General features: G+C 41.0%; 1 protein-coding gene across 10 annotated transcripts in view; it reads left to right on the top strand.

Annotated features, from left to right (window-relative positions):
* The window catches only part of FHAD1 (forkhead associated phosphopeptide binding domain 1), a 174,446-nt gene that overhangs the window by 24,839 nt on the left and 134,044 nt on the right, over positions 1-15,563 (top strand). For all 10 annotated transcript variants that reach the window (XR_005215504.1, XM_037828462.1, XM_037828468.1 and 7 more), the window contains exon 3: positions 7,601-7,807. Coding sequence is in view for 9 of the 10 variants with exons in the window: in XM_037828462.1 (XP_037684390.1) it covers positions 7,601-7,807 (207 nt within the window). In the remaining variant the exon portion in view is untranslated. The remainder of the gene's footprint in view (positions 1-7,600; positions 7,808-15,563) is intronic.

Here is a 15,563-nt window from a genome sequence, read left to right as displayed (position 1 = left end):
CCTGGAAGAGGGACCCATTCACAAGTCTCAGGGGCCACACGCCAATACCAAGGACTTGTGGGTCAGTGGCAAAGACAAACTGTGGCAGGGCTGAACTCAAGGATTAGACTATTGCAGCAGCTTTAAAACTCCAGGAACACCAGGGATATTTGGTTGTTAGAGCCGCCCCCCTCCCTGACCGCCCAGACACATGCCCCTTATACAGGGCGGGCAAACCAACTACACATGCAAGCTTGGTGCACCAACTGGACCCCACAAGACTTACTCCCCCACTCACCACAGAGGCAAAGTGGGGGAGAACTGCCTTGAGGGGAACAGGTGGCTCGCAGACACCACCTGCTGGTTAGTCACAGAAAGTGTACTCCATGAAGCTATAGACCTGACAGATTAGAGAAAAGGATTTCAATTGGTCTACAAATCCTAAAAGAACCCTACCAAGTTAAGCAAATGCCAAGAGGCCAAAAACAACAGAAAATTTTAAAGCATATGAAAAAACCAGAAGATATGGATAACCCAATCCCAAGCACCCAAATCAAAAGATCAAAAGAAATACAGTACTTAGAGCAACTAATTAAAGAACTGAAGATGAACGATGAGACCATGGCACGGGATAGAAAGGACATCAAGAAGAGCATGGAACAGGATATAAAGGACATCAAGAAGACCCTAGAAGAGCATAAAGAAGACATTGCAAGACTAAATAAAAAAATAGATGATCTTATGGAAATTAAAGAAACTGTTGACCAAATTAAAAAGATTCTGGATACTCATAGTACAAGACTAAAGGAAGTTGAACAACGAATCAGTGACCTGGAAGATGATAGAACGGAAAATGAAAGCACAAAAGAAAGAATGGGGGAAAAATCGAAAAAATCAAAATGGACCTCAGGGATTTGATAGATAATATAAAACATCCAAATATAAGACTCATTGGTGTTCCAGAAGGAGAAGAAAAGGGTAAAGGTCTAGGAAGAGTATTCAAAGAAATTGTTGGGGGAAACTTCCCAAATCTTCTAAACACCATAAATACACAAATCATAAATGCCCAGCGAACTCCAAATAGAATAAATCCAAATAAACCCACTCCGAGACATATTCTGATCACACTGTCAAATACGGAAGAGAAGGAGCAAGTTCTGAAAGCAGCAAGAGAAAAGCAATTCACCACATACAAAGGAAACAGCATAAGACTAAGTAGTGACTACTCAGCAGCCACCATGGAGGCGAGAAGGCAGTGGCATGACATATTTAAAATTCTGAGTGAGAAAAATTTCCAACCAAGAATACTTTATCCAGCAAAGCTCTCCTTCAAATTTGAGGGAGAGCTTAAATTTTTCACAGACAAACAAATGCTGAGAGAGTTTGCTAACAAGAGACCTGCCCTTCTGGAGATACTAAAGGAAGCCCTACAGACAGAGAAACAAAGAAAGGAGAGAGAGACATGGAGAAAGGTTCAGTACTAAAGAGATTCAGTATGGGTACATTAAAGGATATTAATAGAGAGAGGGAAAAATATATACGACAAACATAAACCAAAGGATAAGATGGCTGATTCAAGAAATGCCTTCATGGTTATAACATTGAATGTAAATGGATTAAACTCACCAATTAAAAGGTATAGATTTGCAGAATGGATAAAAAAAAATGAACCATCAATATGCTGCATACAGGAGACTCATCTTAGACACAGGGACACAAAGAAATTGAAAGTGAAAGGATGGAAAAAAATATTTCATGCCAGCTACAGCCAAAAGAAAGCAGGTGTAGCAATATTAATCTCAGATAAAATAGACTTTAAATGCAGGGATATTTTGAGAGACAAAGAATGTCACTACATACTAATAAAAGGGGCAATTCAACAAGAAGAAATAACAATCATAAATGTTTATGCACCCAATCAAGGTGCCACAAAATACATGAGAGAAACACTGGCAAAACTAAAGGAAGCAATTGATGTTTCCACAATAATTGTGGGAGACTTCAACACATCACTTTCTCCTATAGATAGATCAACCAGACAGAAGACCAATAAGGAAATTGAAAACCTAAACAATCTGATAAATGAATTGGATTTAACAGACATATATAGAACATTACATCCCAAATCACCGGGATACGCATACTTCTCTAGCACTCACGGGACTTTCTCCAGAATAGATCATATGCTGGGACATAAAACAAGCCTCAATAAATTTAAAAAGATTGAAATTATTCAAAGCACATTCTCTGACCACAATGGAATACAATTAGAAGTCAATAACCCTAAGAGACTTAGAAAATTCACAGATACCTGGAGGTTAAACAACACACTCCTAAACAATCAGTGGGTTAAAGAAGAAATAGTAAGAGAAATTGCTAAATATATAGAGAAGAATGAAAATGAGAACACAACATACCAAAACCTATGGGATGCAGCAAAAGCAGTACTGAGGGGGAAATTTATAGCACTAAACACATATATTAAAAAGGAAGAAAGAGCCAAAATCAAAGAACTAATGGATCAACTGAAAAAGCTAGAAAATGAACAACAAACCAATCCTAAACCAAGTAGAAGAAAAGAAATAACAAGGATTAAAGCCGAAATAAATGACATAGAGAACAAAAAAACAATAGAGAGGATAAATAACACCAAAAGTTGGTTCTTTGAGAAGATCAACAAGATTGACAAGCCCCTAGCTAGACTGACAAAATCAAAAAGAGAGAAGACCCATATAAACAAAATAATGAATGAGAAAGGTGACATTACTGCAGATCCCGAGGAAATTAAAAAAATTATAAGAGGATACTATGAACAACTGTATGGCAACAAAGTGGATAATGTAGAGGAAATGGACAATTTCCTGGAAACATATGAACAACCTAGACTGACCAAAGAAACAGAAGACCTCAACCAACCAATCACAATCAAAGGGATCCAATCAGTCATCAAAAAGCTTCCCACAAATAAATGCCCAGGGCCAGATGGCTTCACAGGAGAATTCTACCAAACTTCCCAGAAAAAAACTGACACCAGTCTTACTTAAACTCTTTCAAAACATTGAAGAAAATGGAACACTACCTAACTCATTTTATGAAGCTAACATCAATCTAATACCAAAACCAGGCAAAGATGCTACAAAAAAGGAAAACTACTGGCCAATCTCCCTAATGAATATAGATGCAAAAATCCTCAACAAAATACTTGCAAATCGAATCCAAAGACACATTAAAAAAACCATACACCATGACCAAGTGGGGTTCATTCCAGGCATGCAAGGATGGTTCAACATAAGAAAATCAGTCAATGTATTACAACACATTAACAAATCAAAAGGGAAAAATCAAATGATCATCTCAATAGATGCTGAAAAAGCATTCGACAAAATCCAACATCCGTTTTTGATAAAAGCACTTCAAAAGGTAGGAATTGAAGGAAACTTCCTCAATATAATAAAGAGCATATATGAAAAACCCACAGCCAGCATAGTACTCAACGGTGAGAGACTGAAAGCCTTCCCCCTAAGATCAGGAACAAGACAAGGATGCCTGCTATCACCACTGTTATTCAACATTGTGCTAGAAGTGCTAGCCAGGGCAATCCGGCAAGACAAAGAAATAAAGGCATCCAAATTGGAAAGGAAGAAGTAAAACTGTCATTGTTTGCAGATGATATGATCTTATATCTGGAAAACCCCAAGAAATCGACGATACAGCTACTAGAGCTAATAAACAAATTTAGCAAAGTAGCAGGATACAAGATTAATGCACACAAGTCAGTAATGTTTCTATATGCTAGCAATGAACAAACTGAAGAGACACTCAAGAAAAAGATACCATTTTCAATAGCAACTAAAAAAATCAAGTACCTAGGAATAAACTTAACCAAAGATGTAAAAGACCTATACAAAGAAAACTGCATAACTCTACTAAAAGAAATAGAAGGGGACCTTAAAAGATGGAAAAATATTCCATGTTCATGGATAGGAAGGCTAAATGTCATTAAGATGTCAATTCTACCCAAACTCATCTACAGATTCAACGTGATCCCAATCAAAATTCCAACAACCTACTTTGCAGACTTGGAAAAGCTAGTTATCAAATTTATTTGGAAAGGGAAGATGCCTCGAATTGCTAAAGACACTCTAAAAAAGAAAAACAAAGTGGGAGGACTTACACTCCCTGACTTTGAAGCTTATTGTAAAGCCACAGTTGTCAAAGCAGCATGGTACTGGCACAAAGATAGACATATAGATAAATGGAATCGAATTGAGAATTCGGAGATAGACCCCCAGATCTATGGCTGACTGATCTTTGATAAGGCCCCCAAAGTCACTGAACTGGGTCATAAAGGTCTTTTCAACAAATGGGGCTGGGAGAGTTGGATATCCATATCCAAAAGAATGAAAGAGGACCCCTATCTCACACCCTACACAAAAATTAACTCAAAATGGTCCAAAGATCTCAATATAAAAGAAAGCACCATAAAACTCATAGAAGATAATGTAGGAAAACATCTTCAAGACCTTGTATTAGGCGGCCACTTCCTAGACTTTACACCCAAAGCACAAGCAACAAAAGAAAAAATAGATAAATGGGAACTCCTCAAGCTTAGAAGTTTCTGCACCTCAAAGGAATTTCTCAAAAAGGTAAAGAGGCAGCCAAATCAATGGGAAAAAATTTTTGGAAACCATGTATCTGACAAAAGACTGATATCTTGCATATACAAAGAAATCCTACAACTCAATGATGATAGTACAGACAGGCCAATTATAAAATGGGCAAAAGGTATGAAAAGACAGTTCTCTGAAGAGGAAATACAAATGGCCAAGAAACACATGAAAAAATGTTCAGCTTCACTAGCTATTAGAGAGATGCAAATTAAGACCACAATGAGATACCATCTCACACCTATTAGAATGGCTGCCATTAAACAAACAGGAAACTACAAATGCTGGAGGGGATGTGGAGAAATTGGAACTCTTATTCATTGTTGGTGGGACTGTATAATGGTTCAGCCACTCTGGAAGTCAGTCTGGCAGTTCCTTAGGAAACTAGATATAGAGATACCCTTCGATCCAGCGATTGCACTTCTCGTTATATATCTGGAAGATTGGAGAGCAGTGACACGAACAGATATCTGCACGCCAATGTTCATAGCAGCATTATTCACAATTGCCAAGAGATGGAAACAACCCAAATGTCCTTCAACAGATGAGTGGATAAATAAAATGTGGTATATACACACGATGGAATACTACACGGCGGTAAGAAGGAACGATCTCGTGAAACATATGACAACATGGATGAACCTTGAAGACATAATGCTGAGTGAAATAAGCCAGGCACAAAAAGACAAATATTATATGCTACCACTAATGTGAACTTTGAAAAATGTAAAATGAATGATTTGTAATGTAGAACGTAGGGTAACTAGTGATAGAGAGCAATTAAGGAAGGGGGAATAATAATCCAAGAAGAACAGATAAACTATCATGGGTAAATTTAACGTTCTGGGAATGCCCAGGAATGACTATGGTCTGTTAATTACTGATGGGTATAGTAGGACCAAGTTCACAGAAATGTTGCTATATTAGGTTACTTTCTTAGGGTAGAATAAGAAAACGTTGGAAGTAAAGTAGTTATCTTAGGTTAGGTGTCTTTTTCTTACTCCCTTGTTATGGTCTCTTTGAAATGTACTTTTATTGTATTTTTTTTTTTTTTTTTTTTTCCATACAGTTGATTTAGAAAAAAAAAAGTTTGGAAAAAAAAAAAAAACAAGGAAAAAAATATGCAGAGCCCCCTTGAGGAGCTGGTGGAGAATGCAGGGGTATTGGACTGCCCTACTTCGATGGTTGCTGATGTGCCCACAGACATAGGGGATTGGTGATTTGATGGACTGAGCCCTCTACCACGGAATTTGCCCTTGGGAAGACTGTTGCTGCAAAGGAGAGGCTAGGCCTTCCTATAATTGTGCCTAAGAGCCTCCTCCTGAATGCCTCTTTGTTGCTCAGATGTGGCCCTCTCTCTCTAGCTAAGCCAACTTGAAAGGTGAAATCACTGCCCTCCCCCCTACGTGGGATCAGACACCCAGGGGAGTGAATCTCCCTGGCAACGTGGAATATGACTCCCGGGGAGGAATGTAGACCCGGCATCGTGGGACGGAGAACATCTTCTTGACCAAAAGGGGGATGTGAATGGAAATGAAACAAGCTTCAGTGGCAGAGAGATTCCAAAAGGAGCCGAGAGGTCACTCTGGTGGGCACTCTTACGCACAATTTAGACAACCCTTTTTAGGTTCTAATGAATTGGGGTAGCTGGTGGTGGATACCTGAAACTATCAAACTACAACCCAGAACCCATGAATCTTGAAGACAATTGTATAAAAATGTGGCTTATGAGGGGGGACAGTGGGATTGGGGGGGCCATAGGGATCACACTCACATTTGTCTAGTTTGTGGATGGACGAGTAGAAAGGTGGGGGAAAGAAACAAACAAACAAACAGACAAGGGCGCCCAGTGTTCTTTTTTACTTCAGTTGCTCCTTTTCACTTTAATTATTATTCTGGTTATTTTTGTGTGTGTGGTAATGAGGGTGTCGGGGATTGATTTTGGTAATGAATGTACAACTACGTAATGGTACTGTGAACAATCAAATGTAAGATTTGTTTTGTATGACTGCGTGGTATGTGAATATATCTCAATAAAATGAATAATAAAAAAAAAAAAAAGAAGAAGAGTGGACAAGGCTCAGCACCCAGCAGCCCCCTGTTGAAAAGTGGACCATCTTTGGTTAGATAAATTCTGGATGGCCTTTAAGAAGCAATAGAAATAGCTAATGCATGGGGAAAATCTTCACTGAATATCAAGGTTTTTTTAAGGGAATTATATAATTGTGTATGTATGGTATGATCTTAATTTTGTTAAGTTTTTAAAGGGATGTAGGCATAGAAAAAAAATTCTGGTAGGACACGACCCACAATGCCAATGGTGCTTTGTTTGGGGGATGGCCTTATATAAGTGATTTTAATGTGTCTTTGTGCTTTCTCAATTTCTGAGTTTCTACAATATTAAGAAAAACGTGTTATTTGAAAAAATGAATAAAACATACACATGAATACAGCAGTCACTACATACCCCCTTATTTGCAACTACCATAGTCCATGAACTTGGCATTATCCTTGTAAGCTTATAGGACAGTTGCCATTTGCTGACTGGCCTTTGTGGCTTATGTCTGAGCCATTTCTGCTTCCTGTCTTGCCGTTCTGCACAACCGAAAGTGTGCCTCTGTGGAGTCAGGGAAACAGAAAATGGCCTAATTCCTAATTCCCTGGCCAAACATTTGCCTAGTAAGACTCCTCCACAGTCCCCTTTGCCTCTCTGTTGCCTGATTTCCTACCCAACCACTTGGGTACCTGTTCCAGGGTCTGGAGTTAGACCCAAGCACCTCTCCCAGCCACACCAGCTGTGTGGCCTTGGACAAGTCACTTAACCTCTCTGACCCCCAGCATCCTGGTTTTAAAATGAGGCGTGGGGTGACAATCCAGTGAGGTAATACAGGTGAGGAGCGTCCAACGAGCACTAGTAAATGCATTACTAATGTTTTCCTTCTTCTCCGTTTCAGTCCTCTGACATCGACAACCATCATGCGCTCATTGAATATAATGAGGCCGAAGGCAGCTTCATTCTCCAGGATTTCAATTCCCGCAACGGCACCTTCGTCAACGAGTGCCACATTCAGAATGTGGCCGTGAAGCTGTTACCCGGAGACGTCCTCCGGTTCGGATCTGCAGGGCTGACCTATGAATTGGTCGTCGAAAACCCACCCTCGGTAAGTCCCGTCCACTGTGAGGTAGGGGAACAGGAGGTGTGGGCCCTGCCACCTCGGTGCTGCCTGATGCTCAGATACTGACGAAGGGCAGAGAAGGGTCATCACCCCGTGATTTCATGCTGGGCGCACAGCGGCAGTGATGCGCCTCACCCTGAGAAGCTCAGACTCATCCTAGTGGGTCTTGGTGGGGCTCAGGTCCGAGGAGAGGGTCTTCACTCCCTATTCTGGGCCTGTTTTGGGATTAACCCCAAGAGTTGCTCGGTGGCCGTCCCAGAACTAGTGTCTTCCTGAGGGGAGATGGAAAGCAGGTGTGTGCTTGAGAACGTTCAGAGGTGTTTGCTTCCTTTTTAGGCAGAGCAGCACTCTCCCGTTTCCTGGCTTTGTGACTTTGGTCAAGGTTCTTTGCATCTCCGGGTCTCAGTCTTCTCCTCGGTCCTCAGCAAAGGGCATTAGGAGAAAGTAACTGTAAGGCGTGAAACTCAGCGGCCCAAGTCGATGCTCAACAGATGGTAGTTGTTAATTTACCCAGGTCAGAAACGATCCTGGGATCATGGCTTAAATTATGGCCCCAGTTTAAGCAAAATAACACAAAACTTGCCCATAAAAGCCTAGTCACAGGAATGTAAGGTCACCAGGGGGGCAGTACAGGGAAGTGGCTAGGGTCAGACTCTCAGCTGTACCCTTACTCTGTGTGCTCTCAAGCCAAGCCGGCCATCTGACCCTCGGAGCCTCTGTTTCCTCATGTGTGTGTCTGTGGGGGGACGGGGCAGGACGGGAGTGGCGATAACAGGGATGACCTCATGGGGTTATCTTCAGGGTTGAATGAGATCATTAATGGTAGTTATAAAACGCTTAGCAGAATGCCTAGTTCTTGATGAGTTCACAGTCAATACCTGTCAGGTGTGTTCCAGAGAAATGGTGTGCTTATCTCACTCCCCGCCACCAAGAAACCTGCACAGAAGAGATCTCAGCGGCCTAAAATCCTTTCTGGGATGAGGCTGGCATAAATAAACCAAATTTAGAGATGGTGGCCTAAATCCTGGGGTTTCCAACCCATGCGATCCTTCAGTGTGCTGGCTGCCAGCCACAGCGGCATCCCTCGGGCTGTGTGGACAGTCATGCCACATCTCTCACATTTGGGTGTGAAAATCTGCAGCAGTACTTTTCTGCTGCTGCTACTCAAGCCGCCTTGTCCTCCTCGGACCAACATGAAAGCATGTTTCTCCATAGAATGTGCAGGCATCAGCTGGCAGCAGTAAGGAGGGGCACTGACCAGAAAGGGGCTTTTCAGCTGGGTTCTGAGGCCCCTGCATCAGAACCACCTGGGGAGCATGCCAACAGTGCCCTAGGACCCATGCTTAGGCCTGCAGATAAAACACAGGATGTTCAGTTAAACTTGAATTTCAGATAAATACCAAATAATTTTTGAGTCTAAGTGTGTCCCAAATATTGCATAGGACATACTTTTTAAACTAAAAAGCTATTTGGTGTTTATCTGAAATTAAAATGTAAATGGGCATCCTGTATTTATTATTGCTACTACCATTATTTTATTTTATTTTTTTAGCTAAATCTGGCAACCCTACTCATACTCCCTGGTAGTATCTGCATTCTACCAAGCTCCTGGCAATTCTGATGCATCCCCACCAGTTGGGAAACCTGGATTTAGAATCATTTGTAACAGTCACAGATTTTTTTTTTTTTTAAGGAACCAAAGAAAATGGAACTTCAAACCCCAAGCTTGAAAATCCAAAAGTTTGTGAAGTTTAGGTCAGTGTATCCCAAGCAGGTCTAATTATAAGAATCTTTCAGGAATGTTCAGTAAACATACAAGTTCCCAGACTACTCCCAGGAAATTCTGATTTTTGTGGCATGGGAGGGGAGTGGAATACTGCATTTTTCTCTTTTCTCCCCATACAAAGATATTTATTGCAGTATTATTTGTAGTGGCACAAAATTGGAAACGTAAACACCCATCAAAAGGGGCATATTTGAATAAAATAAAAGGGCTTGTTCATATATGTAATACTGTGGTACTTTCAAAGAAAACAGCTTTATTGAGGTATAATTGAGACAATAAATTGCACATGTTTAAAGTATATAATTTGATCTTTTGGCATATGTACACACCATAAAAAGCTTTTAGCACAATAAAAACAGTGAACGTATCCATCATCCAAATTATAACCCAGGGCCACCACATCGCACAGCTCCAGGGTCCCCATTGTAACGCCCCAAAGCAACTGCTAAGTCATAACACGGAGTCTCAGTTTCTGTGTTAGACGTGTGAAATTTAAGTCCCAAAGTTAGCATCCCTGCCTTAGTGTGAGGCTTCATTGAGGTTTTTTGTTTGTGGTTGGTTTTTTAGTGCTTTATGATCTCTGGGAATGGAGCTGTAGAAACAGGGCTGTGCTGTTAGCTGTGGAGATATTCCCATAAAGTAGCTGGGGGTGGAAAATCTATTTTCACCCCACTGTACACAACATGTATTTCTGGGTCCTGAAAAGTGGCAAATCTAAATGGAGCTTCCCAGAAGAGAGGAAGCCCAGCACCACAAATAGTGTGTGTGCTTGGGTGGGGTGTTTCACACGCTGTCTCACAGCAACTTGGCAGCAGTTTTCCTGTCCCCGTGCGTGGCTCCATCGGCAATGACTCAAGGTCAGGCCCTGGTCTGACCTTGACGAGAGGGCCCAGCTGGGGTGGTTCCGCAGTGGTAAACAATTGCCCGTGTTTGGCTTTCCCTTTGACCTGCTCTGCCTGTTCTCAGTGCAGCCAGGGATCCTGCGTGACTTCTGGATGGGTGCTTCCGCCTCCTCCAACAGCACGGCGTCCTGCCCAGCCTAAGGGGTGGCCGCACACTAGTGGCCGTGCTCTGCGCTCACTGCTTCCACGGGGCTCCGCCAGGGTACAGTGAAGGCAGCACCTGGGCTCTGCCGTCTGAGAGACCCCAGTTCAAATTCCAGCTGTAACTTAACCTTTCTGGGCCCCAGTTTCCAATTTCTGCCAGGCAGGTCCTCATTAATCACAAGCTGCCTTTCCTCCTTCAGAATTTTCATAGGAGCTGCTAGGGCCACCTGGGTCATTTTATAAACCGATTCCCAAAGAGGTTCAGCAACTTTCCCAAGGCTTCTACATCTCTTACAGCCAGACCCAGGATTAAAATCAAGATCTCCTGCATCCCACTCTCAAAGTTTTTTCCCTAACAGCAAGGGGACGTGAGATAATGCTGGCTGCCACAAGAGCACGGCAAGTACTTCATTGCAAATCCCAGGCACACCTGCAATTTCATGTGCTGATGGTGGTGGTGGTGGGGGGCAGTGATAGAGCATGTGGATAAAAATGAAAGCCACCTACTAATAGGAGAAAATACAATTTCAGTTACTAGCTTCCCCATTTGCCTCCACTAACCTCCTCTTACCAGGGATGTTGCTGCAGTTCCTGAGCAAACTCAATTTCTCCCTTTCAGTTTCTTTTTTGATGATGTTGATAGTGCCTGGTAGCTAATGTTTATTGAGCATTTGTTATGTGCCAGGAAGTGTTCTGAACACTTTGTATGCATTATCTCATTCAGTTCTCACAAACTAAGAAGTAGCTCTTATCCCAATTTTACAGATGTGGCACGGAAAATAAGATGAATGTCAGGGTCACACAGATGGTAAGGGGCAGAGGAGGGCCCCAGACCGATTCTGTTTAATGCTAAATCTTGTGCTCTTAACTTGAAGTTGGCAAGCTACAGCCCTCCAGGCCAGGTCCAGGCCATTTCCTGTTTTTGTAAATAAACAAACACAGCTATGCCCATTCATTTCAGTATTGTCTGTGGCTGTTTTCCCACTACAAAGATAGAGTTGAGTAGTTGCATCAGAGACCATACAAAAACTGAAAAAATTTACTATCTGGCCTTTTCTTGAAAACATTTGCCAGCCTCTGCTCGTTGCACTGTTCTGTGGCACTTTTACTCAGTTTCTGAAAGAAGAGCTAAAAAATAGAAGTAGGGATAGGGAGAAAGCACTGATTCATACTGAGCCCCTACCATCTGCCAAAAACTGAGCTAGTTAACAGTTTTCTGGGGAATAAGGAGAAACAGACCAACTGAAAAAATAGGTTTTAAACAATCTTTTCATTACCTCTTTATTTTTTTTTATTTTTTTTTTAATCATCATTTTATTGAGATATATTCACATACCACGCAGTCATACAAAACAAATTGTACTTTCGATTGTTTACAGTACCATTACATAGTTGTACATTCATCACCTAAATCAATCCCTGACACCTTCATTAGCACACACACAAAAATAACAAGAATAATAATTAGAGTGAAAAAGAGCAATTGAAGTAAAAAAGAACACTAGGTACCTTTGTCTGTTTGTTTGCTTCCCCTACTTTTCTACACATCGATCCATAAACTAGACAAAGTGGAGTTTGGTCCTTATGGCATTCCCAATCCCACTGTCACCCCTCATAAGCTACATTTTTATACAACTGTCTTCGAGATTCATGGGTTCTGGGTTGTAGTTTAATAGTTTCAGGTATCCACCACCAGCTACCCCAATTCTTTAGAACCTAAAAAAGGTTGTCTAAAGTGTGCGTAAGAGTGCCCACCAGAGTGATCTCTCGGCTCGTTTTGGAATCTCTCTGCCACTGAAGCTTATTTCATTTCCTTTCACATCCCCCTTTTGGTCAAGAAGATGTTCTCCATCCCACGATGCCGGGTCTACATTCCTCCCCGGGAGTCATATTCCACGTTGCCAGGGAGATTCACTTCCCTGGGTGTCTGATCCCACGTAGGGGGGAGGGCAGTGATTTCACCTTTCAAGTTGGCTTAGCCAGAGAGAGAGGGCCACATCTGAGCAACAAAGAGGCATTCAGGAGGAGACTCTTAGGCACAAATACAGGGAGGCCTAGCCTCTCCTTTGCAGCAACTGTCTTCCCAAGGGTAAAACTTATGGTAGAGGGCTCAACCCATCAAACCACCAGTCCCCCATGTCCGCGGCCATGCCAGCAACCATGGAGGTGGGGCAGGCGAACACCCCCGCATTCTCCACAGGCTCCTCAAGGGGGCACCACATCGTTTTTTGATTTTGTTTTTTTTTCCTTGTTTGTCTTTTTTCTTTTTTTTAACTTTCCCTTCTTTTTTCAAATCAACTGTATGAAAAAAAAAGTTAAAAAGAAAACAAACATACAATAAAAGAACATTTCAAAGAGACCATAGCAAGGGAGTAAGAAAAAGACAACTAACCTAAGATAACTGCTTAACTTCCAACATGTTCCTACTTTACCCCAAGAAAGTTACATACTATAGCAACATTTCAGTGAACTTGTTCCTACTACATCCATCAGAAATTAACAGACCATAGTCATTTCTGGGCATCCCCAGAACGTTAAATAGCTTATCTGTTCTTCTTGGATTATTGTTCCCCCTTCCTTAATTGCTCTCTACTGCTAGTTCCCCTACATTCTACATTATAAACCATTTGTTTTACATTTTTCAAAGTTCACATTAGTGGTAGCATATAATATTTCTCTTTTTGTGCCTGGCTTATTTCGCTCAGCATTATGTCTTCAAGGTTCATCCATGTTGTCATATGTTTCACCAGATCGTTCCTTCTTACTGCCGCGTAGTATTCCATCGTGTGTATATACCACATTTTATTTATCCACTCATCTGTTGATGGACATTTGGGTTGTTTCCATCTCTTGGCAATTGTGAATAATGCTGCTATGAACATTGGCGTGCAGATATCTGTTCGTGTCACTGCTTTCCGATCTTCCGGGTATATCCCGAGAAGTGCAATCGCTGGATCGAATGGTAGCTCTATCTCTAGTTTTCTAAGGAACTGCCAGACTGACTTCCAGAGTGGCTGAACCATTATACAGTCCCACCAACAATGAATAAGAGTTCCAATTTCTCCACATCCCCTCCAGCATTTGTAGTTTCCTGTTTGTTTAATGGCAGCCATTCTAACCGGTGTTAGATGGTATCTCATTGTGGTCTTAATTTGCATCTCTCTAATAGCTAGTGAAGCTGAACATTTTTTCATGTGTTTCTTGGCCATTTGTATTTCCTCTTCAGAGAACTGTCTTTTCATATCTTTTGCCCATTTTATAATTGGGCTGTCTGTACTATTGTCATTGAGTTGTAGGATTTCTTTGTATATGCAAGATATCAGTCTTTTGTCAGATACATGGTTTCCAAAAATTTTTTCCCATTGAGTTGGCTGCCTCTTTACCTTTTTGAGAAATTCCTTTGAGGTGCAGAAACTTCTAAGCTTGAGGAGTTCCCATTTATCTATTTTCTCTTTTGTTGCTTGTGCTTTGGGTGTAAAGTCTAGGAAGTGGCCTCCTAATACAAGGTCTTGAAGATGTTTTCCTACATTATCTTCTAGGAGTTTAATGGTACTTTCTTTTATATTGAGATCTTTGGTCCATTTTGAGTTAATTTTTGTGTAGGGGGTGAGGTAGGGGTCCTCTTTCATTCTTTTGGATATGGATATCCAACTCTCCCAGCCCCATTTGTTGAAAAGACCATTATGGCTCAGTTCGGTGACTTTGGGGGCCTTATCAAAGATCAGTCGGCCATAGATCTGAGGGTCTATCTCTGAATTCTCAATTCGATTCCATTGATCTATATGTCTATCTTTGTGCCAGTACCATGCTGTTTTGGCAACTGTGGCTTTATAATAAGCTTCAAAGTCAGGGAGTGTAAGTCCTCCCACTTCGTTTTTCTTTTTTAAAGTGTCTTTAGCAATTCGAGGCATCTTCCCTTTCCAAATAAATTTGATAACTAGCTTTTCCAAGTCTGCAAAGTAGGTTGTTGGAATTTTGATTGGGATTGCATTGAATCTGTAGATGAGTTTGGGTAGAATTGACATCTTAATGACATTTAGCCTTCCTATCCATGAACATGGAATATTTTTCCATCTTTTAAGGTCCCCTTCTATTTCTTTTAGTAGAGTTATGTAGTTTTCTTTGTATAGGTCTTTTACATCTTTGGTTAAGTTTATTCCTAGGTACTTGATTTTTTTAGTTGCTATTGAAAATGGTATCTTTTTCTTGAGTGTCTCTTCAGTTTGTTCATTTCTAGCATATAGAAACATTACTGACTTATGTGCATTAATCTTGTATCCCGCTACTTTGCTAAATTTGTTTATTAGCTCTAGTAGGTGTATCGTTGATTTCTCAGGGTTTTCTAGATATAAGATCATATCATCTGCAAACAATGACAGTTTTACTTCTTCCTTTCCAATTTGGATGCCTTTTATTTCTTTGTCTTGCCGGATTGCCCTGGCTAGCACTTCCAGCACAATGTTGAATAACAGTGGTGACAGCGGGCATCCTTGTCTTGTTCCTGATCTTAGAGGGAAGGCTTTCAGTCTCTCACCATTGAGTACTATGCTGGCTGTGGGTTTTTCATATATGCTCTTTATCATGTTGAGGAAGTTTCCTTCAATTCCTACCTTTTGAAGTGTTTTTATCAAAAACGGATGTTGGATTTTGTCAAATGCTTTTTCAGCATCTATTGAGATGATCAATTGATTTTTCCCTTTCGAGTTTTTAATGTGTTGTAATACATTGATTGATTTTCTTATGTTGAACCATCCTTGCATGCCTGGAATGAACCCCACTTGGTCATGGTGTATGATTTTTTTAATGTGTCTTTGGATTCGATTTGCAAGTATTTTGTTGAGGATTTTTGCATCTATATTCATTAGGGAGATTGGCCGGTAGTCTTCCTTTTTTGTAGCATCTTTGCCTG

This window comes from Choloepus didactylus, chromosome 2 (assembly GCF_015220235.1).
Source record: "Choloepus didactylus isolate mChoDid1 chromosome 2, mChoDid1.pri, whole genome shotgun sequence".
In the NCBI taxonomy this organism is placed as follows: Eukaryota; Metazoa; Chordata; class Mammalia; order Pilosa; family Megalonychidae; genus Choloepus; species Choloepus didactylus.
The sequence above is the reverse complement of the archived record's forward strand: the minus strand, read 5'-3'. Positions and strand labels throughout refer to the sequence as shown.